The sequence below is a fragment of the Dipodomys spectabilis genome, unplaced genomic scaffold (assembly GCF_019054845.1).
Source record: "Dipodomys spectabilis isolate Male_0828 unplaced genomic scaffold, ASM1905484v1 ptg000228l, whole genome shotgun sequence".
Taxonomy (NCBI): Eukaryota; Metazoa; Chordata; class Mammalia; order Rodentia; family Heteromyidae; genus Dipodomys; species Dipodomys spectabilis.
The window spans coordinates 10419927-10445461 of NW_024870905.1; the positions used below are offsets into that span (position 1 = coordinate 10419927).

Sequence of the window (25535 nt, forward strand, 5' to 3'; positions counted from 1 at the left end):
ATCCTATCAGAGCTGGGGGCATGGCTTGTTTCAACCAGTTTCTCTCCGATGATGAAATGAAAAGGCTCAGCCTGCCCTCCCTCCCTCCCTCCCTTCTTTCCTTCCTTCCTTCCTTTTTTTTCTTTTTCTTTCTTTCTGTGTGGTGGTGGGGCTTAAACTCTGGAGCTAGGCACTGTCCCTCAGCTCTTCAGCTCAAGGCTAGCGCTCTACCACTTGAGCCACAGCACCTCTTCCAGTTTTCTGAGTGGTTTATTGGAGATAGAGTCACATGATGGACTTTCCTGCGTGGTGTGGCTTCGAACCTCAATCCTCAGATCTCAGCCTCCTGAGTAGCTAAGATGACAAGCGTGAGCTACCAACACCTGGCAGCCTTTTGTTCTTTACTTCCTGCTTTTGCACTTCCTGCATTGTGGCCTTGAAATGGGCCCAGTGGCCCAGAGTTGCATTACTTGGCCACAGAAGCCACTGAAAACTTGACAGACGTTTAAGTCTCATTTCTGTACACACAGTCTTCAAAGGCAATCCACTGTGCTCCAGACCAAGCCCCACTTCCCAGGGCTGGCCATCAGGCTCTGCCAGGGCCGTTGCAGGCCTGCTGGACCTCTGGCTTGACTCACAGGCACTGTGACCTCAGCTTTCCCATCTCATTATCCTCCTGCCTCTTTATCTGGCTAACTCATGGTCACTGCATCCGTAGAGAGGCCCCCACATCCCAGAGCCGAATTCAGCCCGTGCTGGGGGTCAGAGGAGCCAGTATTTCCCCCTCTCATCCTCCTTTCCTTCTTCAACAGCCTGCTGACCATGAAATGCCCTCCCGAGGCCTGATTGGCTAGAGAAGCAAAGGATGCATGACAAACCTACAGTTCCCCAGATTATCCAACTGTGGACTTTACACACATGCTCTGGCTCCCTAGACTCAGCATGCTCAAAGTGGCCTTTTTGTGAGTGTGTGTGTGTGCGCGGGTCCTGGGGTCTGAACTCAGGCTCTGAGTGCTGTTCCTGAGTTTCTTTTGCTCAAGGCTGGTGCTCTGAGACCTGAACCACAGCTTCATTTTGGACTTTTTCTGGGTAGTTTATTGGAGATGGCCAGCCCACATGGGCTGGCTCCAAACTGTGATCCTCAGATCTCAGCCTCCTTTAATCCTCCTAGGATTAATCCTCCTAGGATTAAAGGTGTGAGCCACCGGTGCCCAGATTCTGTGGCCTCAATCAACATCAGCAGTGAGTCAATTTCTGATGCACAGACAAGGAGTAAACTGAAGCACGAAGGCCTCACTTCAGCTCCTGACGGAGTCAGAGCAACCAGAAAAGAGTCCTCACTGCCAGGATGACCAGATGAAAAAAGCTGTGACTAGTGAAAGCAAGACTGGCAAATCTGGACAGGGGAAATGTCTAAGAAAGCATTTGATTTTAGGACAAAACAGGAGCCAACCTGCCGACTCCATTCTTGGTATGGCCCAGTGCTCTATGGAGCCCAATGGCTTCATGAGTACAGACTACCTGTCTTCCAGAACATGTTAGAAAGCCTACACTGAACACTGGGTACTCATGGCGCACGCCTGTAATCCTAGTTACTCAGGTGGTTGAGATCTGAGAATCGAGTTCAAAGCCAGCCCAGGCAATCTGTGACAATCTCCAATGAACCAGCAAAAAGCCAGAAATGGAGCTGGGGCTCAAGTGGTTGAGTGCCAGAGTTGAACAAAAATCTAGGCAGGAGTGCAAGGCCCTGAGTTCAAGCCCCAGTACCAGCACAAAGAAAAAAAAAATCAGCCAGGTACTAGTGGCTCACACCTGTAATCCTAGCTACTCAGGAGGCTCTGATCTTCAGAATGTGGTTCAAAACCAGTCTGGGCAGGAAAGTCTGTAAGACTCTTATCTCCAATCAGCTACTCAGAAAAAGCTGGAAGTAGTGCTGTGGCTCAAGTGGTAGAGTGCTAGCCTCAAGCAAAAAGCAGGTACAGAGACAGGCCCTGAGTTCAAGCTCCAATACCAACATACACATACAAAAAGGGCATAACCTCTATGCTACAAGGAATTTCTGAGTTATGAAAGAGCTAAGAATCCAGGCTAAAATGAAATTTACCCTAAGCAGCACTAGAGAACCCCAAGCAGAAGGCTTTGGGGACCCCCGTCCCGCTGCCTGCAGCCCCAGGTGTGAATCTATCAGCACGTTTCATCCTGGGGTGTTGCAGAAAGATGGCCGGCCCACAGTTAAGAGCTGCAGGTATCCAGTGTGGGGCCTAACTTCAGTTATGCACATTGGCCTCCGCCAGGGCTATGAGATGCTTGGCTCTGGCCTTGCCTAACACCAAGGCCATGGCCAGCTTGAGAATTCCTTCGAACCTGGAAGCACTGGGCAGCTTTGGACTGTCCATTCACTAGCTGTTCATGGCTAAGCTGAGTTGCTATGTGATTCAGCTCCAGGGCCCTGAATCTGTGCCTCACCAGTGTTGTCTCGGGCAACAAGACCCTTAGGCAAGTCCCCAGGTGTCGGCGAGGTCCGGCTGTCCCACTTCACCATGTCCAGGCTGTTGCAGTATTCCCATCTCTTCTGTTGTAGCTCCTGTAGCCAGTAAGTCATGAGCTGGCGATTGGGGGCCTACAAGAGGGAGGGAAAGGAAGGGTTAGGCTGACAGCAGGAGGAAGAGCTTCAAATATTATGTCTGAGTCCAGACTGGGAAAGGAACCATAAGGACATTCAAGGAAATGTCCCTTGCAGGATCAAAAGCTTTTGCTTTTGCAAACAGCAATTTTTGGGGGGAGGGGAGGGAGGCAGGGAGAGGGAGAGTCATGGAGCTTGAACTCAAGGCTTCGGCACTATCCCTGAGCTCTTTTGCTCAAGGCTAACACAGTATCACTTTGAGCCATAGTACCACTTCCACTTTTCTGGTGGTTTGCTGGTGATAAAAGTATCATAGACTTTCTTGCCTGGGTCGGCTTCAAATGTGGTGATCCTCAGATCTCAGCCTCCTGAGTAGCTAGGATTACAGGCGTGAGCCATTGATACCTGTTGAAAAATCTTTTTTAAATTCTAAGATGAGAGAATGACACAAGATAAGTGTTTGAGAAGAACTGAGTCCCTCTGAGAACCTGTAAGTTCCATCTTAGGAGACCAAGTCTTACAGAGGTATGGACAAGGTCCTGGCCAAAATACATTAAGCAATCATATTTAAACTGTGCCAGCACCTGAGAAAATACAAGGAGAACTGCAAGTCAAACACCAAATGAGCTGGGCACCAGTGGCTCACGCCTATAATCTAGCTACTCAGGAGGCTGTGATCTGAGAACCAATATTCCAAGTCAGCCTTAGCAGACAAATCCAAGAGACTCTTATCTCCAATTAACTAGAAAAAAAGCCATAAATAGAAGCATGGCTCAAATGGTGCCAGTCTTGAGTGAAAGTGCTAAGCAAGTGTATGAGGCCCTGAATTCAAGTCCCTGTTCTGGCATCAACAACAAAAACCCTGAATAATACCTTGGTGAGAATGGTTAATATAATATCAAGTAGAGCAAGTAGAACTTCCATAACCCTCAGCCAGACAAACAAAATAGAGCAGTGACTTCACAAGCAGCTTAAGGATTCCCTCTGGAGTTAAGGGCACACCTACCAAGTGTGCAACCCCATGCCTACAGATACATCTAAGAGGACTAAAGATAAAGATTCACACCAAATTCTGCATGTAGCCAGGCACCGGTGGCTCACGCCTGTAATCCTAGTTACTCAGAGGTCTGAGGACCAAGGTTCAAAGCCAGCCCAGGCAAGAAAGTCCATGAGGCTCTTATCGCCAAAAAATCACCAGAATACCAGAAGTGGTGCTGTGGCTCAAGTGATACAGTGCTAGCCTTGAGCTAAAGAGCTAAGGGACACACCCAAGCCCAGAGTTCAAGCCCCACAACTGACAAAAAAAATTCTGCTTGTGAATATTAATAAAGGATTTACTGACTTGCCCCAAACCTGCCAACAATACAGAATACCTCACACTTGGTGCTTGAGAACCAAGTTTCCCACACAATGGGATATTATTCAGTCATAAAAAGGACCAAACTATTCCTATGTGTGAACATTAAACACAATCTAAGCAAAGAAGTCAGATTTCAAGCCAGGCACCATGGCTCAAACCTGTCATCCTAGCTACTCAGGAGGCTGAGCTCTGAGCATCATGGTTCAAAAGCCAATCTGGGCAGGGAAGTCCATTAGCCTCTTATCTCCAATTAACCAGCAAAAAGCCAGAAGTTTAGCTGTAGTTCAAATGGTAGCTTTGAGCAAAAAAGCTAAGGAAGGAAGGAAGGAAGGAAGGAAGGAAGGAGCGAGCCATACTCTAAAGGCCTCACACTAAAAAGGCAAAATTACAAGAGTAAAAACAAACGTGGGTTTGTAGTAGTGCAGGATTTCCAGGGTTTGTAGTAGTGCAGCACTTAACTATGAAGGGGCAGCCCCAGAGAAATGGGGGTGACACAACTGTTTCTTGTCATGGTGTCATGGCAGGGCTGTCATGGTGACATGGCAGGACCAAGGTCAGGGGACTGATCCAAACCCTCATTACTGTATGCAAGGACTAAAGTTCACTCTATAAATACACTTTAAAAAAAATCAACTAAGATGCAGGGGACACCAAACCATGAACAAACTAGATAGCAGGTGCAAGTCCCAGACAGGTGCCCAGGAAGGAGAGCGATGTAGCCTGTCAGTCCTGCCCTGGTGAGAGGTGCCAGCACAAGCAGTGGGTCACAGTGCGGATGTGACACACACCAGCTCCGCAGGCTTGACTGCACGCAGTACATGCTCCAACTACTGCTACCTAGAAACCAAACACAACTTCCGGGCTTTGTAGCCACTGCCTGGGATCTTTCTATTAACACCTACGACATGGCCCCAGGTCAAGACAACCCATCCACAGAGGACTACAGGTGGACCAGCCAGTCACCACTCATTCCACCAATGTTTACTGAGGACCTCAAAACTGGCTGGGGCCAGGCTCCGCCCACCAGAGAAACAAGCGCTGTGGAGGGGGAGAGGAGCCAAGAGGGCAGAACCCAGCCAGGCGGGCAGGCCCAAGGCACCTACAACTTAAGGCCTGCCACCTGCAGACTCAACTTCAAAGTACTGGCTTCACGCTTACCTTCCTCAATAAACACAAGGTGTTTCCATTTTTTGTGGTAGGGTCCTTACTGAATAAATAAGCCAAGGGACACACAGGGAGGAAACACTGGAGCTTGGTCTTGAAGGGGAAGCCAGCAGGCAGAAGCACAAAGGACGAAGAGACTCCAGGTGGACAGGAGTGAGGGAGGCCAACTGTAGGGTCCAGGCCCCTCCTCCCCCAAGGCCAGGGTTACCTCAGTAAAAGCATGGGGGAGGGAACAGGCTGGGGAGGGGGAGGTCAGCTCAGACCCAAAAGCCAAGAACTCAAGTGGGACACCCACCACTAGTGGCATCGGAGCTGAGTGGTCAGCTTGCAGGCGCGGGAAAGCTGGGCAGGGGCTGGGCTGGTACAGGGAAAAGAACACACGAGCATCCCCTCATGGGGAGAAGGACCCCTGGGGCAGGGACCCCCAACCAGAGCCCAAAGTCCCCCCCCCCTTAGTCCTCCTTCCTTCCCCATGGGTCCAGGAAGAGAAGTAACTCGTCTGGGTCACATAGCAAGTCAGCAACAGCCATCCCCAAGACTCCATGCACCCCTCCTCCCCCGCCCCAGCTTGGAGACAGACATGAGTGTGGGGGAGAAGGGCGATTCCACCCCTCCAAGCCTAACCTGAGATGGGAACAAGGGTCAAGGAGGGGCAGGCGCTGGTTCTCCCACTTTCCTCCCAGCCACCCCCTTTCTACTTGTGCTCAGAAAACCTGCCATACCCCACACAGGTGGAGGAGGGGCCTCCCACCCGCCCATCTGGTGTCTCCTGACTTGCAGGTATCATGAAAAAAAAAAAAAAGAAAATCTCTGAACATTAAATCTCACTCGGGACCATTAGGAACCTCTTAATCATCTCCCACTGAATTCCTGGGGCGGAGACCTCCCGGATCACATGCCTGCGCATCTGATGTATCGTCACGCTGCAGAAATGTGGTCTGCAAGCAAGCAAAAACACCCCAGGCTGTGATTAATTGAGGTTTGCTGCCAAAAATAAAAAAAAAAAAAAATCTAGAAACACGGAGAAGAATCTTGACTTGAGTTCCCAAGCAGCTAGGGAAAGGCTGCCAGGGGCAGTCTGAAATGTTCTCTGGGCTCTTGCTTAGGAGGTGAAAGAAGCCTTAAAGGAGCTTTCTCTCAGAGCTCTCGCACACACAGACACAGACAGACACACACAGACAGACACACACACGAACGCACACATTCTATAGCAAGGCACAACGAGCAGTAAAGCCACAAAGTTAACAGAAATTCAGAAACCCTGTTTTCCACCTGTGTCTTTTTGTGCCAGTCCTGGGGCTTGAACTCCGGTGCTGTCCCTGATCTTATTTTCCTCAAGGCTAGTACTCTACACCACTTGAGCCACAGCTCCACTTCAGGCTATCCTGGAGCTTTTGTGCTTAAGGCTCGTGCTTGCCCACTTGAGTCACAGCTCTACTTCCAGTTTTCTCATGGTTAATTGGAGATAAGGGTCTCATGGACTTTCCTCCCAGGCTTCAAACCTCAATCCTTACATCTCAGCCTCCTGAGTAGCTAGGATTACAGGGATGAACATTACTGGCACCTGGCGTCATCTGGTGTCTTTAATGGAGAGTTGACAGCAATGTAGTCTTGCTTAGCCCCAATGAGACATCTAATCACCAGCTAGTCTCTTGGAGACTGGCTCTAGACTAGGCCTGGATCCGGCAGGATTAGTTGGGACCTACCTTGTCTTACACAGCCACTTGTAGCTAATGAACCAATGCCACGAAATGAAGTCCTCTGGGCACACTGGATTAGACCCAAGGATTAACAACCTGTGCAATGTGGCTCGGTACATGGCTTACCCTGCGTTTTTGTTGAACAGCACTGGTCTCCATCCTGACAGGCAAACCAGACTGAACTGAGAGCCTAGGTAGGTGTAAGGGCCTGGGTACCCTCTGGGAGAAGAGCACGGGGGTTAGGACAGGCTGAGAGCCCAGGGTGAGGGAAGCCAACCACCACTCACCCTGCACAGCGCTTTCTGGCTAAGGTAACTTCTTTCTACTTTAAACAGATGCCCTCAGGTCTCTAAGCACTCCACACTCCATAGTGTCCAAGGAGATATCCACATTCCTTAGGGACCCCAACCAGAGGGGCAGGGGGCATAACTGGATCAGTATCTACACCGCCCCCGACTATTCAGAAGACTAAATGTGGGCCCAAGTTCTAGAGAGCCAGGCATGTTGACCACAGGAGAAAAATGGAGACAAGGCAAGGCTCCTCTGCTCAGCTGAAAGCTGCACCCTGGTCCCAGGCCAGCCTCCAGCAGGCCCAGTACCAGCACTCGTTGTAGGCTAGCAGACAGCTCACCAGGCCTATTACTAGTCCTTCAAACTCCTCCACACACCTCAAGGCCCAGTGCCCTTCTCTTCAGGAGGATTTCTCTGACCTGAGGGTGTCTTTCCTTGCCATCTTTTGCATGGAGAACTTCCCCGGTGGCCCATGTAACCTTCCCATGGGATCAGCCCACAGCACACCAGGGAGCTGGGTGTCTGCTCGCAGGCCCCACCAGCCACCAGCTTCCACGCCTGCTCATCCTGCATCTGTCTCCCTGTGGGAACAGTACACTGTGGAATATATACTGTTCATCTTCTTCCAGACACCATCTCATTGCTGGTAATCTATCTAAAATGGGCCAAAAGAAGAGTGCTGGGATTGACGCTCAGTGGTAGAACACTTGCCTGGCAAGTACAAGGGCAGAGGTTCAAGTCAAGAAAGAAAGAACGAACGAAAGAAAGAACAAAGAACGAAAGAAAGAATGAAAGAAAGGAAGAAAGAAGAAAAAGGGAAAGAAAGAAGGAAAGAGAAAGAGAGGGGAAGAGAGAAGGAAAGAGAAAGAGAGGGGAAGAGAGAAAGGGGAGAAAAAGAGAGAAGAAAGAAAGAGAGAAAAAAAGAAAAGGAAAGGAAAGGAAAGAAAGGGAAAGAAAAGGAAGGAAAGGAAAGAAGGAAGGAAGGGAGGGAAAGAGAAAGAAAGGAAAGGAGAGAGAAAGGATTATACATTATATTTTTAAAAACCAGGACTAGTGCTGGCCCTGGTGGCTCACGCCTATAATCCTAGCTATTCAAGAGGCTGACATCTGAGGACCATGGTTCAATGTCAACCCAGGAAGAAAATCTGAAGACTTTTATCTCCAATTAACTACCAAAAAAAAGCTGGAGGTAAAGCTGCAGCTTAAGCAACAGAGTGCTAGCTGTGAGCAGAAATAGCTCTGGAATAGCACACAGGCCCTGAGTTCAGGCTCTGAGAAGAAGAAGAAGAAGAAGAAGAAGAAGAACAACACACACACACACACACACACACACACACACACACACACACACACACACACACACACGAAAAACAACAAAATCCAAACAAACCTAAAAGTACTTCTTCAAAGTATAACAAAGTGATTATATAATTTATGTTGTTTAATCTTGGAGATATGTGAAAAAAATAAATAAGGGGTGGGGGGCTAACACGTAGTTAGGCAGATTATAAGGCCACAATAATGAACCGGCAGTGTATTGTCAATAAATCAAAATACAGGATTGATATGTATAAGAACACTTAAATAAGCCGAGCACTAATGGCTCACACCTGTAATCTTAGCTACTGAGGATTGAGGTTCAAAGCCATCGGGAGCAGGAAAGTTCGTGAAACTCTTATCTCCAGTAAACCACCAGAAAACCGGAAGTGGTGCTGTGGCTCAGTGGTAGAGTGCTAGCCTTGCACTGAAGAGCTGAGGGTCAGCACCCAGGCCCAGAGTTCAAGCCCCACAACCGACCAAAAAAAAAAAAAAACCAAGAACACTTAAGTAACAGTTCAAACCTAATCAATGGGGAAGGTATTAATTAGTAAACAACGTCATTAGGACAAACAAATGGTCAAGAAATATTGTTATCATGAATTATGACTTATGTGGGAAACCAACTCAAATTGGATTCCAGATTTAACAAATTAATATACTGAACTTTTAAAAACTGAGATGAATAAATCAATGAACTTAAAAAAATAGAATAAAGAGCCAGGCACTGGTGGCTCACGCCTGTAATCCTAGCTACTCAGGAGGCTGAGATCTGAGGATCACAGTTCAAAGCCAGCCCGGGCAGGAGAGACCGTGAGACTCCTATCTCCAATAAACCACCAGAAAACTGGAAGTGGCGCTGTAGCTCAAGTAGTAGAGCGCTCGCCTTGAGCTGAAGAGCTGAGGGACAGCACCCAGGCCCAGAGTTCAAGCCCCACGGCCGACAAACAAAAAACTAGAATAAACTCACTAAATTACAAAAATGATTACAGAATTGAATTTATTCCTGTCTCTTTCCACCTCTTGAAACCATTTCCATCGCTTCTTATGGAGATGGGGGGAAATAAAAGCACAACTCAATGGGGCTGGGAAGGTGGCTCAGTGGTAGAGCGCTTGCCTTGCATTCATGAGGCCCTGGGTTCAATTCCTCAGCACCACATAAGCAAAAAGAAAAAAGCTGGAAGTAGTGCTGTGGCTCAAGTGGTAGAGCACTAGCTTTGAGCTGAAGAGCTGAGGGACAGCGCCCAGGCCGAGTTCAGGCCCCATGACCGACCCAAAGAACAAAAAAAACAAACAAAAAAAGCACAACTCAATATCAAAGGTGTTAGCACAGATCTCCAGAACAGCTAACTGGAAGTACAATCCTGGCCATGAGACAAAGGATATGTATTCCAGACGCCTTGTCCAAGGTGGACAAGGCAAACGAACTGGTCCTGTAGGGCTGAGCCCCAAATCCAAGCCAGAAGGACAGAGCTTTCAAACCGCAGCCCCCAGCCGCTTCTTCCTCAGGCGGCTACAGGATGCTGGCTCCAGGCTGAGCACCAGCCAAGAGTCACTACTTCCACCATCCTCACATTGCTATTCTCTGCAATGAAAAGGCCTTTCTCAACCCACAGAGAAAGCAAAGAGATTGTGTGGGTGTCTAAAAACACCAGAAGGAAAACTCAAAGACAATGACAAACTGAGAAAAGGATCCAAAAGTTTCCAAGTCTATGAGCACGGCATAGTTTCACACTGCCCTAGCTCTGTGGAGTAGGGAACGTGGGGGGGGGGGGGGGGGCATATTCATCTTCATTTAAAAAAATACATTTTAGCTGGGTGTTGGGGGCTCATACCTATCATTCTAGCTACTCAGGAGGCTGAAATCTGAGGATAGTAGTTTGAAGCTAGCCAGAGCAGACAAGTCCTCTCAAGACCCTTATCTCCAATTAACCACTTAAAACAGGAAGTGGTGCCTTTGCTCAAGTGGTAGAGCACTAGCCTTGAGCACAAAGAGGCTCAGGGGCAGAGCCTAGGCCCTGAGTTCAAGCCCCACAACTGGCAAAAAAAAAAAATCCATAATAATAACATTTTAGAGCTGGGCACTGGTGGCTCATGACTGTAAACCTAGCTACTCAGGAGGCTGAGATATGAGAATCATGGTTCAAAGCCATCCCTGGCAGGAAAGTCCATGAGACTCTTATCTCTAATGAACCACCAGAAAACTGGAAGTATAGCCAGTAGTATGCGAACCTTGAGCAGAAAACTCAGGGATAAGTGCCCAGGCCCTAAGTTCAAGCCCCACAACCAAAAAAATAAAAAGTGGAGGTATGGCTCAAGTAGTAGAGTACCAGCCTTGCCCTGAGGATAAGCCCTACTTTGGGCTTAAATTTTTTTTTTTAATTTAGAAGACATTTTAATGGGAATAAACTGATGGAGGAGAATTTCCACACATGCTATGTTCATGTGTGGAAATAATACAATGAAAGCCCGTCATGCTACCAATATATGCTAATTCAAAAATTAAATAATTTTAAAACTACATTTTAGTTGAAGGCATGGCTCGGTGGCAGAACCCCTGCCTACCAAAGTGCCAGGTCCCAGGACCTCTTAAAAAATACATTTTAGGCTTTGATTTCAAATAATAACAACCTATACTTGCTACGAAGAATTTGGAACATAAGAAAAATAAACTGCATCAGAAATAACCTTTGCCAAAATTCTGGCATACTTCTTTTCAAACATTTTTCTTTCTCTTTTTTTTAAATCAGTTGTGGGGCTTGAACTCTGGGCCTGGGCGCTATCCCTCAGCTCTTCAGCTCAAGGCAAGTGCTCTAACACTTGAGCCACAGCACCACTTCCAGTCTACTGAGTGGTTTATTATTTATTAAGAGTCTCACGGAGGACTTTCCTGTCAGGGATGGCTTTGAACTGCAATCCTCAGATCTCAGCCTCCTGAGTAGCTAGGATTACAGGTGTGAGCCGCTGATGCCTGGCTTCCAAACATTTTTCTACCCCTAAGTATACACACTAATTTTCTTTATAAAGCTGAATTAAGTTACAGATTTTTAAAAATCTGTACTACCACATTAGTAATAATATTAAATATTATCAGCTAAACAATTACGCTAGCTTTCATTCTATAATCTCTCTCTGTGTCTCTCTGTGTGTCTCTCTCTCATGCCTGTCCTAGGACTTGAACTCAGGGTCTAGGCACTATCCCTGAGCTTTTTGTGCTGAAGGCTAGCACTCTACCACTCGAGCCACAGCTCCACTTGCAGCTTTTTTGGTAGTTAATTGGAGATAAGAATTACATTGGCTCGTTGCAATTCTCAGATCTCAGCCACCTGAATAGCTAGGATTACAAGCTGGGAACTACCAGAACTCTACTCTGAGATCTTTTTTTTTTTTTGGGGGGGGGGTCCAGTCGTTGGGCCTGAACTCTGGGCCTGGGCTAGGTGCTCAAGGCTAGCGTTCTACCACTTGAGCCACAGCGCCACTTCCGGCTTTTTTCTTTTTTCTTATGTGGTGCTGAGGAATCGAACCCAAGGCCTCATGCATCCAAGGCAAGCGCTCTACCATTGAGCTACCTTCCCAGCCCCATACTCTGAGATCATTTTAACCCTTGTGATAATCTTTCAGAGTAACATTCATCTATCTGTGGACCCTGAAACCTAACCCAACTAACTTCAGATTCCAGCTCTGTCACCTGCTAGCTGTGAAAAGCAATCGAGCCTCAGATTTCTCATTGGCAAAGGGAAATAATAATCATGACCCCTGTTCCCCCATGGTGTTGCTAGAAAGGTTAAGTGCAGTACAGGTGCTAAGCCCAGAAGAGACCTTGGCACACAATGGGTGCTCGTTAAGGCTCAACTGTGGTCTAATGGTGCTTAACCAAGATTTCACAGCCAGTTGCACAAATTCAAAACCCAGCCTGCAGCCTGCACGATTCAACTTTCAAGAGAAAGAAAGATGAGGGTGTGTGCTTAAGACAAAAGCCACTCTCAGCATTTCGGCAGGAATCGGAAGTTCCTCTCGGGTTTTTTTTTTCCCAAATACTGAAATGCTGATGACCTCAAGTTACAGCAAAATTCAACTTAAAATTCCCTAAGTTAGTACAGAGTCAAAAATCGCACTCAGCCAGGCGCTGGTGGCTCACACCTATAATCCTTGCTACTCAGGAGGCTGAGATCTGAGGATCACGGTTCAAAGCCAGTCTGGCAGGAAAGTCTGTGAGATGCTTATCTCCAATTAAGCACTCAGAAAACCAGAAATGGGGCTGTGGCTCAAGTGGTGAGTGCTTGCTTTGAGCTAAAGAGTTGAGGGACAGCACCCAGGTACAGAGTTCAAGCCCCACGACCACCACCATCACCACCACCAACAAACTGCTCTCATCCTAGAGCTATTCCCCATGCCATGCAAAGGTACCCCAGAATTCCGAATTGAAAGTATCCATCTCTAACGTGCCTCTCCGAAGCTGTGCCTCAGTGGCTCACACCTGTCACCCTAGCTACTCAGGAGTCTGAGACCTCAGGACTGTGGTGCAAAGCCAACCTGGGCAGAAAAGTCTGTGAGACTTATCTCCAATGAGCCATCAAACTAAAAGTGGAGCTGTGGCTCAAAGTGGTAGAGGGCTAGCCTTGAACGAAAGAGCTCAGGGACAGTGCTCAGGTCCTGAGTTAAGCCCTATGACTGGCACCAAAAATAAGTGCCTGCCATGGGTACTCTCAGCCACAGTCCTGATCTAAGGACACGCAGCAAGCACATCAGCAGGAGTGCAGAGGACAACACTGCTCCACCGCAGTGGGCTCCCGACTCTCGCCAGGCCTATCACCAGGACTCATGCTTCTGACACCTTTGGAACACTTCTATCCCAGCCCCACAACTGCCATCTAATGGACTTGCTGCCCTTGCCCCCCTCCCTTCTCCTCTGACTCCTAGTCAAGGAAGGCATACCCACCATGCTTAAACTCAAATACACCTGGGCCCGTAGCTCATGACTCAGTGCCTGCCTACCACACACACACACACACACACACACACACACACACACACACACACACAATACCCACCATGCTTAAACTCAAATACACCTGGGCCCGTAGCTCATGACTCAGTGCCTGCCTACCACACACACACACACACACACACACACACACACACACACAATACCCACCATGCTTAAACTCAAACTTAAACTCAAATACACCTGGGCCCGTAGCTCATGACTCAGTGCCTGCCTACCACACACACACACACACACACACACACACACACACACACACACACACCACACACACACACACACACACACACACCACTGTAGCTCATGACTCAGTGCCTGCCTACCACACACACACACACACACACACACACACACACACACACACACACACACACACACCACTCTAATCTGGGTACCAGTCACTCAAATCTGAGGATTGCAGTTTGAAGCCAGCCTGAGCAGGAAAGTCTGTGATACTCTTACCTCTACCACTAAAAAACTGGATGTGGAGCTGTGGCTGAAGTGGCAGAGCACCATACTTGAGCAAACAAGTAAGTTACAGGATAGCATTAAGGCCTTGAGTTCAAGCCCCTGGCTAACATGCTTTCTCTCTCTCTCTCTCTCTCTTTCACATACACACACACACACACACACACACACACACACATATACACACATATACACAGAGTCCCACTCTGATGCTTTCAATCACCAAGCAATCTGGCCTGGTAATCAGGTCCACACTATACTACAAGGCACACCTCTGGGCTGTGACCTTTCCTCCACATAATATACAAAGGCCAGATCTGCTTCCACAACCCTGCTCCCACTGGACCTCCCCCAACTCCTTCTGGCCCTGGAGACCCAGTCCAGACACCCCATCTACCAGGCCCACCAGGGTCCTCCAACATGCTATATATGACAATGCACCATCTTCACCACCCCCTCAGGAGGAAATGTCCATAATCCTCAGATCTCAGTAACTAGGATGACAGGCATGAGCCACAGCACCAGCTCAACCATGTTTGTTAAAAGATACAGTAACTGGTAATAATGAAGGAACTCTTTTGGAAGTTAAGAAAGGATATCTAGTTTTCCAAAACATGTCTAAGGTAATTCCTCCTTCAGCAACAGGAAGCATAAGAATATTGTAGGTGGCCTGTTAACAAATAAAAATTCAGATCAAAAACAGACTACAAGCTGAGTGCTGGTGGCTCATGCTTATAATCTTGGCTATTCAGGTGACCTAAATCTGGAGAAACAGTGGTTTAAAGTCAGCCCAGGCAGAAAAGTCCATGAGACTCCATCTCTAATCAACCAGCAAAGCAGGCTAGGGGCTTGTCTCAAGTGGTAAAGTGTCTGCCATGAGCAAAATAAGCTGAGTAAGCGTAAGGCCTGAGTTCAAACCCTGACAGGGTGAACAATGCAATCGTAGTATTCAGTAGACATACTGTGGAAAATGAACTATGCAACTTATTAACAGAAACGGGAGGGGGAAACTGGGAGAAAACAAAGGAAGAGGTGACATTGTCCAAAAAAGAAATAAATATGGGCTGGGAATGTGGCTTAGTGGTAGAGTGCTTGCCTAACATGCATGAAGCCTTGGATTCAATTCCTCAGTACCACATACACAGAAAAAGCCAGAAGTGGTACTGTGGCTCAAGTGATAGAGGACTAGCCTTGAGTAAAAGAAGCTCAGAAACAGTGCCCAGGCGCTGAGTTCAAGCCAGAGGAAAGGAGAGAGGAGAGGGGAGAGGGGAGAGGGGAAGGGAGGAGAGGGGAGGGGAGGAGAGTTGAGGAGAGGGGAGGGGAGGAGAGTTGAGGAGAGGGGAGGGGAGGAGAGTTGAGGAGAGGGGAGGGGAGGAGAGGAGAGGAGAGGAGGAGGAGAGGAGAACCAGGTGCTAGTGGCTCACACCTGTAATCCTAGCTACTTAGGAGGCTGAGATCTGAGGATCATCATGGTTCAAAGCCAGCCCAGGCAGGAAAGTCCATGAGACTCTTATCTCCAATTAACCTCCAGAAAACCAGAAGTGGTGCTGTGACTCAGTGGTAGAGAGCTTGCCTTGAGCTAAAGAACTGAGGGACAGCGCCCAGGCCCAGAGTTCAAGCCCCATGACCAACAGAAAAAAAAAAGAAAAAAGAAATATATGTGGCCAGGTGCCAGCAGCTCATGCCTATAATCCTGGCTACTCAGGAGACAGAGATCAGAGGATCGCAGTTTGAAGCCAGCCCAGGCAGAAAAGTCCCCATAAGACTTTTCTTCAATAAACTACACAGAAAAACCTGGAAGTGGAGCTGTGGCTCAAGTGGTAGAACAACAGCCTGGAGCCAAAGAAACTGGAGGTCAGTGCTCAGGCCCAGAGTTTCAGCCCTACGACTGGCAAAATAATAATAATAATAAATTATGCATTACCTGACTTATGAAATGATATCCCTTCTATATAACACCTTAACAATAAAATTACATTAAAAAAGAGAATAGGCAAAAAAAGAAGAGAGAAGTTACACTCTCAAATTTAATAAATAACTTCAGGTTCCAACTTTCTCATTTGAGTGTTGCAAAATCACAAGCTTGGGGTCAATCCAAAGGGATCTGTCTTGGTATCAATGGGAAAAGAATGCAGTTTTCCCTCTAGAAGATTTTGAAATCTGTCTTGGCCCAGGGACAGACAGAAGGCAAAGCAACACTGGATTCTCCTGTTCCTTCAACGACGGGAGTGAGTTCACAAACCTCCATCCTCCAGGAAACAGAAGGCATTTTCACTTTTCCCTCCTTCTAAAGTGCTATCTTTAAATGACCATTCTCCTAAGTTTTATTAAAGTAATCACCTAAAATGCACGGAAGAAGTACAAGGCTTGGCTAGGCCTCTCTCTAGACCGGCCCACCCTGCGAGGACACATGGATGCCTGTGGAAGTGCTTTCAGTTTCAGAGGGAAAGCAACATCAGCCCCCAAGTGACCACAGGGCTCATCCTCCCCCTCCGGCCTTATCGGCTCTGCTGTTGCACAATGCGGGAGGTTTTATGAACCCAGCGTGAAACAAAACACAAAACCTTCGTGTGGCCACAGCCAGGGAACAGCCACAGCCTCTATGGTGTCCACACATCATGCAACACTTTGAGGTTTCCCTTTGCTGGTTTTTTAACTTAAAACAGGGCCCAGGAATGACTGACTTAAAATGACATTTTAGGAAGTGGGTTGGGGGTGGGAGCAGAGTCCCAGGCTCCGCCCACCCTGCCCCAGGGATGGGGAACCTGGGGGGAGGGAGGGTCTCAGCTTGTGTCTGTAGGGTGCGTGAGGTAGTGTTCCAGCATTATTCAGTCACCTGCTGGAGGCGTAAGAGCACTCTGCATTCCAGGTTACTCATTTCATTTCAGAAACATCTAGCTGGGTGGGGGCTCACACGGGTCATCCTAGTTATTTAGGAGGCTGAGATCTGAGGATCATGGTTCCAACTCAGCAGGAAAGTCCGTGAGACTACAATGAACCACAAGAAAACCAGAAGCAGAGCTGTGGCTCAAAATGGTAGTGCACCAAAGCTAAGGGACAGCACCTAGTCCATGAATTCAAGCCTCAGGACTGACACAAAAAGAAAGTAAGGGAGGCGAGGAGGGAGAAATCTGAAGATGGCAGGCAAACATTCTTTCCAAAGAGATCCTAGCCCAGGGCAGATGAAGAATCAGGCCCAAACCACAGCTCTGGAGAATAGAAACTCAGAATGTAAAGCAGATATGCAGCTACAAACCACAGAACATCTACGTGTGAAAAAGAGCTCACGCTTCACAGGTCCACACCCATGTAGTTCAGTTATTTCCTATCCACCTAGAGAGTCATCATCATCAGAGCCAGAGAACACTGGCCACTCAGGCCCTGGGTGGAAGAAGCCCAGAGGCCCAGAGCTCCCAGCAGGGTCAAGAGACTAATCCTAGTTCCTATCCCACATAGCAGACCTAGGGCAGGACCTGGAAATCTGCATTCTAACACTTGAGAGCCAGCTTTCCTTCAGAGGACAGAAATGAACCATTCTAGACAACATGAACGAGAGAGACAACCAGATCCCTTCTGAGACTGGGTGGGGCAGAAATCTATAGCCGACTGCCAAGGGGGCTGATCACCCAAGGGGGCAAGTGCCAGGACACACAGCTAACACTTCCTGTTCAGGCAGCTCCAACCGGAAGTTTATAATCTTGTGTAGGCCATTTGTGTCATTTTTTTTTTTTTTTTCTGAGACAAGGTCTTGTTAATTAGCCCAGGCTAGCCTCAAACTCAGGAGCTGTGCCGCTAGGGCTTATTCATTCCCAATCTTTATGTGACTCAGCTTACCTGAACCTAGGCCGCCAACACTATAGTTTTTTTTTGTGCTAGTCATGGGGCTTGAGTTCAGGGCCTCATGCTCTCAAGGAGCTGGAGCTCTACCACTTGAGCCACAGCTCCACATCTGGCTTTTTGCTCGTAATCAGGAGATAACAGTCACTAGGATTTATCTGCCTAGGATGACTGCAAAGCACGATCCTCAGATCTCAGCCTCCTGAGTGGATAGTATTACAAGTATGGACCACCGGGCACAAAACAGTTCAATGTACAATTTGAGTACTGGTATACAATTGAAAAGGAAGAGGCCTGATTTCCCACTTATGACTCCGACACAGCGTGAAGCAAGCATAGTCAAAGTAAGCTTCCTGAGAGCCAGGACTGCACTGACTAGTTAGTTGAGGACTCAGTTTCTTCACTGGATTGGGCAGGGGCCAAGCAGGCAGGTCTCCAAAAGCCTCTGACTATGGGATAATGGTGCTTGGAGCAAAAACACTTCAGGACTTCCACCAGCTCGCAGAGCCACTTAACATCCTGTCCTAATCACACTCCAAGAACAGGCACATCCCGGAGGCCACAGGCCATGCCTGACCTCTGCCTGGGTACCCATCAGGGCCTGGGCCTACTAGGCCTGTTGGGTGAATGGCTGACTGCAACACATTTAGAAAGTCTGCCACCTTCTCTGAGGCAAGCCGTCTCCCCTGAGCAGACAAGAGCAGGGACAGGAAATGAAAACTGGGCTTCCTGCCTAGAAATAATTGCCGTATCCAAGATCAACACCCCTGATAATGCTGACCTGCCCATCTCCAGCAGCATGGACCCCCCCAGCCCGGCCTGTCAAGGCAGCCTCAAGGAAAAACCCTGCTGCTTGGGGAGCTAGGCCAGGAAAAGGACTCCAGACCCAAACCTCTTCTCCCAGAGGCCTCCAGCTCTCCTGCACAACCCATATCTCCAAAAACTTAGCAAATGGCAGCCTGAAAACTCATTAAAAGAGGCTGATGCAGGCAGGCACTGGTGTATGCCTGTAATCCTAGCTACTCCATAGGCTGAATCTAAGTATCACAGTTCAAAGCCAGCCCAGACAGGAAAGTTTGTGGGACTCTGGTCTCCAATAAAACATGGGAATAGGAAGGTTGCTCAGTGATAGAGCGCTTGCCTTGCATGCATGAGACCCTGGGTTCGATTCCTCAGCACCACATAAGCAAAAAGAAAAAAAGCTGGAAGTGGCGCTGTGGCTCAAGTGGTAGAGCACTAGTCTTGAGCTGAAGAGCTGAGGGACAGCGTCCAGGCCCAGAGTTCAGGCCCCATGACCAGACCCAAAAAATAAATAAACACACACACACACACACACACACACACACACACACACACACACACGTTCAGGCCCCATGACCAGACCCAAAAAATAAACACACACACACACACACACACACACACACTCACACACTCACACACACACACACACCAGAAATGGAGGTGCGGCTCAAGTGGTAGAGCACTAACTTTGAGTGAAAAAGTTAGGGACAGTATCCAGGCCTAAGTTCAAGCCCAGCACCAGAAGAAAGAGAGAGAGAGAGAGAGAGGGAGAGTAGGAGAGAGAAAGGGAGGGAGGGAGGGAGGGAGGGAGGGAAGGTGGGAGGGAGGGAGGGTGGGAGGGAGGGAGGGAGGGAGGGAAAGAAAGAAAGAAAAGGAAAGAAAGAAAGAAAGAATGGAGGGAAAAGAAAAGATGCTGACACTCTGGGAACATTAGCTTGCTGACCCAAGAGGAAGTAAAGTCTCCCTGAACATACCAAAACCTACCAGTGTCCCAGCCCCACCGTCTCCAGGGAGCTCTTCTTGATAAAAACCAGTCACATAAGTCTGGCCAATTCAATGATGCTTACAGAAGTATTATAAAACCCACAGATTTTAGCTTTCGGCCATATCCAAGTTAGAACTTCATGCAAAGGATATCCCTTCCCCATCATGTACAATGGGAAGATGCCAGGATTCTCCAAGAACCAAAAAATGTTGCAGACATTTGGTATTTACCCCCTAATGCCGAAGCCTACAGACAAATATGTTCTCTCCAAAGATTTTACTAAAGCTCTTGCAATTCTTTGCTGGTATGGGGTGCTAAGCTTTTTTGAAGTGTTAACACTGTTGTTTTTGTTGTTGTTGCTGTGCTGATATTGTGCTCGAACTCAAGGCCTAAACTTTTTTGCTCAAGGCTAGCACTCTACCACTTGAGCCACACCTCCACTTCCAGCTCCTTTTTGGTGTTTAATTAGAGATCAGAGCCTCTCAGACTTCCCTACCCAGGCTGGCTTTAAACCACGATCCTCCTATCTCAGCCTCCTAAGTAGCTAGAAGTACAGGCATGAGCCACCAGTGCCCCAGCAACACTATTGGGTTTTTGTTGTTGTTGTTGTGGGGTTTTTTGTTTTTGTTTTTGGTCAGTCGTTGGGCTTAAACTCTGGGCCTGGGCACTGTCCCTGAGCTCTAGTTCAAGGCGAGTACTCTACTACTTGAGCCACAGAGCCACTTCTGATTTTCTGGTGGTTAATTGGAAATAAGTCTTACAGACTTTTCCTGCTTAGGCTGTCTTTGAACCATGAACCTCAGATCTCAGCCTCTTGACTAGCTAGGATTACAGGCATAGGCCAACGCCCGGCTAGTGTGTGTTTTGTTGTTGTTTTTAAATCGATGAAAAAAAAGTCAGTGCTGTGTCCACAGCAAGCTACATAATGCTCAGAACATGGTAGATGTTCAAATATACTTGCAGAATAAGTGGACATTACAAACCCCTCTTTGTGTGTGACAAGAGGCCAGCCATGTTTATACTCACAGACCCTACTACACTTCAAGGCAGCCATCTAGCCCACAAAGGCAGCCTGGACACCCTGCAGGTGGTGGGCACCCCTGTGCACTAAAGATTCCACGGGACTGGCCGGGCACCTGTGGCTCATGCCTGTAATCCTAGCTACTCAGGAGGCTGAGATCTCAGGCTCGAGGTTCAAAGCCAGCCAGAGCAGGAAAGTCCGTGAGATGCTTATCTCCAATTAGCCACCATAAAACCGGAAGTGGCACTGTGGCTCACCCTGAGCTGAAGAGCTGAGGGACAGTACCCACGCCCAGAGTTCAAGCCCCATGGCCGATTTAAAAAAAAACAACAACCAGATTTGGTGGGGAAATATACAGCAAACTTTCACAGAGCCCATCTGTAGGACACAATGCCAGCTGCTCTGCCTACAATGATTAGACTCCATCAGGGAGCAAAACAACCCTGATCTCTTCGGACACTCTCTGTATACTGGGCAATCCCCTCAGAAATCCTCCCATGCACAAGTGCCTGGGTAAGGGTTTACAGACACTCAACCGTTACACTAGAAGGAGCACCAGCCAGTTCCCCTTTCCATCTTACATCCACACTGTAAAAACCAACTAAACCCAGATGAGGCCTGACACCACTTTGATGTCTGGATCAGAACCAAAAATTTCTTAGTAGGCCAGGTGCTGGTAGCTCTCGCCTGTAATCCTAGCTACTCAGGAGACTGAGATCTGAGGATCGTGGTTTGAAGTCAGCCTGGTCAAGAAAGCTCATGAGACTCTTATTTCCAATTAACCATCAAAAAGCTCAAAGTGGAGCTGTGGCCCAAGTGGTAGAGCGATAGCTTTGAGCAAAAAAAAAGCTCAAGGACAGGACCCAAGTTCAAGCCCTAGGACTGGTGCACCCTCAAAAAATCTTTTGCCTCCCTAATCTGAGTTATTTCTACAACAACAGAGTTCTTTTCTTCTGGGAGAGGAGAGTTGTATTGTTTATATTCCCTCTGCCATGCAGGGGCTGCTGGGTAAGGATTTCAGACCTAGGAGATCTGTCCTTACCCGCCCCCCAGAAACTTGGCAAGGTGGGAGCTGGTACACTGTACACCAATGCCTGTGACACTCAACCCAGAGGGGAAGGGAACGGGCAATGTGCATAAAGGGAAAGCAAGTGAAGAAATCAGTGAAGGAGGCATCAGGAATGCCTTCACAGGGCAGGGCAGGACCGGCCCAGACCACCCATGCCCTCCAAAGCCAGCTTCACAGTGACCCCAGCTCACAAACCTTCACCCCGGGCTGGGAAGGTGGCTCAGTGGTAGAGTGCTTGCCTGACATACATAAGGCCCTGGGTTCGATTCCTCAGCACCATATAAACAGAAAAAGCCGGAAGTGGTGCTGTGGCTCAAGTGGTAGAGTGCTAACCTCGAGCTGAAGAGCTGAGGGACAGCGCCCAGGCTTAGAGATCAAGCACCAAGACAAAACAAAAACAAAAACCTTCACCTCTGCATTTGTCTGTGCTAAACCTGCTTGCCAGTGCACAACAAATATTAGCCCTTACCACACAAACATGACATTCTTTCAACACGGTTAAATAGAAATACTGGGCATGGCCAAACCAGTGGTATGGTCTGAATGTTTTCAAAAACATGTATACTGAGTCAGGTGTTTGGACTCAAGCTTGTAATCCAAGCTTTTTGGGAGCAGAGACCAAGGGACCATGGTGTATGGCCAGCCCAGGAGAGTGAGGGGGAAGTAGAGGAAGGAAGGTTCAAGATGGAGTCAAAAGACTCCATCTCAATCTCAGCTGGGCACAGTGGTGCACACCTGTCACCCGAAGCTACTAGGGAAAGAACAGTGACTAAGTATAGTGACACATACCAGCACAAGTAGGAGGATCACAGCCCAGGCCAACCTGGGCATCAAGTAAGACCCAATCTTGAAAATAACCAACACAAAAAGAGTTTAAGGGTAAAGGTGCTGCCTAAGCAAGTACAAGGCTCTGAGTTCAAACCCCAGTACCACCAAGAAAGAAAGAAAAATTACATGTTTAATATTATCACCCCAAGGTGATAATATTAAAACATGGAGGAGTGAGGGGCAATGTGGCTCAGTGGTTAGAGTATGTGCTTAGCATGGGTTCAATCCCAAGCATGTACCAAAAACAATGGGGCCTCTGAGGAGATGACTGAGTCAGCAATGGGATAATTCTCTTACTAAAAGAGGCCAGAGGGGGCTGGGAATGTGGGTCAGTGGTAGAGTGCTTGCCTAGCATGCATGAAGCCCTGGGTTTGATTCCTCAGTACCACATAAACAGAAAAAGCCAGAAGTGGTGCTGTGGCTCAAGTGATAGAGTGGTAGGCAAAAGACTGTGCCCAGGCCCTGAATTCAAGACCCAGGACTGGAAAGAAAGAAGGAAAAAAGGAAGGAAGGAAGGAAGGGAGGAAGGGAGGAAGGGAGGAAGGGAGGAAGGGAGGGAGGGAGGGAGGGAGGAAGGGAGGGAGGGAGGGAGGGAGGGAGGGAAGAAGAGGGGAGGGGGCAGAGAGAGCTCAATTGTGTTAGGATCCAGATAGAAGGCCCAAGCTGGCCAGGCACTGGTAGTTCAAATCTGCCATCCTAGCTACTCAGGAGGCTGAGATCTGAGGATTACTTTTGAAGCCAGCCAGGGCTTCATTGTTTCCAATTAACCAGTAAAAAGCTGGAGGTAAAGCTGTGGTTCAAATGGTAGTGTGCCAGCCTTGTGTGAAAATGCCAGCAGAGCCAGGTACCAGTGGCTCACGCCTGTAATCCTAGCTACTTAGGAGGCTGAGATCTCAGGATCTCGAAGTTCAAAGCCAGCCTGGGCAGGAAAGTCCATGAGACTCTTATCTCCAGTTAACCACCAGAAAACTGCAGTGGCACTATAGCTCAAGTGGTAGAGAGCTTGCCTTGAGCTGAAGAGCTCAGGGACAGTGCCCAGGCCCAGAGTTCAAGCCCCACAACCAACAACAACAACAACAAAAAAAAAAAGAATAAGAAAAAGAAAAAGGCAATAGACAGCAAGATACCCAGCACTACCCCACCACCACCACCAAAAAGAAAAAAGAAAAAGAAAAAGGCATCAACTACAAGCCAGAGAGAGCGTTCAGCAGATAGATATCCACTGAGCAATAAATTCGTTGCTTATAAGCTTATTTAGTCTAGGACATTCTTTTACAGCAGCTCAAATGGACTGAGATAATCATGTTGGGGAAGGAAGAAAAGAAGTGTTCATCAATACTTGCTTAACATTGTTTCCTGATTCCCACAAGCCTCAGGACAAAGGACAAAGTCCTGCTGGGACCCCCAATGCTAATACAGGAGAGACCAGGCCAGGCTTTAAGGCCAAGTTCCCCTTTACCCCATCTGTGACCTGGCGCTACCTGAGTCCAGCAGGCAGGCAGCACCCCCCCCCCCCCCCAACCACCTAAGGACTTCTGCTTATACCACTTCCTTTCCCTACTCCACGCCCCCAATAAACACCAGACCACTCTTTATGCCTCAACTCAAAAGGCACTTCCTATGAGCACCGGTGGCTCATGCCTGTAATCCTAGCTACTGAGGAGGCTGAGATCTGAGGATGGTGGTTTGAAGCCAGCTGGGACAAGATATGAGACTCTTACCTCCAATGAACCACCAGAAAATGGGAAGTGGAGTTGTGGCTGGAAGTGATAGGATAGCGTGTGCAGAAAAGCTTAGGGACAATGTCTAGGCCCTGAGTTCAAGCCCCAAACCATCCCCCTAAGAGGCACTTCCCTAGGAGAGTCTTTCCTCGACCTCCCCAAAGCCCGAAAAGATGAAACCCTCTATTGTGCATGCATTACATGATTGGTCTGGTATGGCTTTATTAATGTCTGAAAGTTCCACAAGGGTGGGGAACTTTTGTGTGTCTTGTTCAGGTTCTGAGCCCAGGGCCTAACTAAGCACTGAGTGAGTGCATGAGTGAATTAATGAATGGGAAGTTCCTGAAACCTTCTAGAAACACTAACCATTAAACTACAACCTAAGGGTTCAGACCCTGACCACTGGTCAGACTCTGACCATCTACAAGTCAGGAGTGTGTGTGTGTGTGTGTGTGTGTGTGTGTGTGTGTGTGTGTGTGTACTGGGGCTTGAACTCAGGGCCTGGTGTGTGTGTGTGTGTGTGTGTGTGTGTGTGTGTGTGTGTGTGTTGGTACTGGGGCTTGAACTCAGGGCCTGGGCACTGTCGCTTAGCATTTTGCACAAAGTTGGCTCTCTATCACGTGAGCCACAGCTCTATTTACTTTGCTGCTTGGGCCGGCTTTGAACTTTGACCCTCAAGTGCTCAGTCTTCTGGGTCACAAAGGTTAGAGACAAGAGCCCCAGCGCCTGGCCCCAGTCTGCGTTTAACACGCTCACACCCCAAACATGCTCACACCCCAAACACGCTCACGCCCCAAATACGCTCACGCCCCAAACACGCTCACGCCCCAGTCTGCTTCTAACACGCTCACACCCCAAACACGCTCACGCCCCAAACACGCTCACGCCCCAAACACGCTCACACCCCAAACACGCTCACGCCCCAAACACGCTCACGCCCCAAACACGCTCACGCCCCAAACACGCTCACACCCCAAACACGCTCACGCCCCAGTCTGCGTTTAACACGCTCACGCCCCAAACACGCTCACACCCCAAACACGCTCACGCCCCAAACACGCTCACACCCCAAACACGCTCACGCCCCAGTCTGCGTTTAACACGCTCACGCCCCAAACACGCTCACACCCCAAACACGCTCACGCCCCAAACACGCTCACGCCCCAGTCTGCTTTTAACATGCTCACGCCCCAGTCTGCTCTTAACACGCTCACACCCCAGTCTGCTTTTAACACACTCACACCCCAGTCTGCTTTTAACATGTTCAAATGGATGGAAGAAAATCGAAACAATCTTTTGTGGAATGTGAACAAAAAACGAGAAACCGAAATTTTAGGGTCTATAAGTAAAATTTAGGATACAGCTA

At 48.3% G+C, this 25535-nt stretch overlaps 1 protein-coding gene across 1 annotated transcript in view; it reads right to left on the reverse strand.

The window, feature by feature from the left end:
* Tbc1d2b (TBC1 domain family member 2B) overlaps positions 1–25535 on the reverse strand; it is a 72758-nt gene that overhangs the window by 41703 nt on the left and 5520 nt on the right. Inside the window, 1 exon segment of the mRNA XM_042697761.1 lies at positions 2446–2599. Within this exon segment, the coding sequence (XP_042553695.1) occupies positions 2446–2599 (154 nt within the window).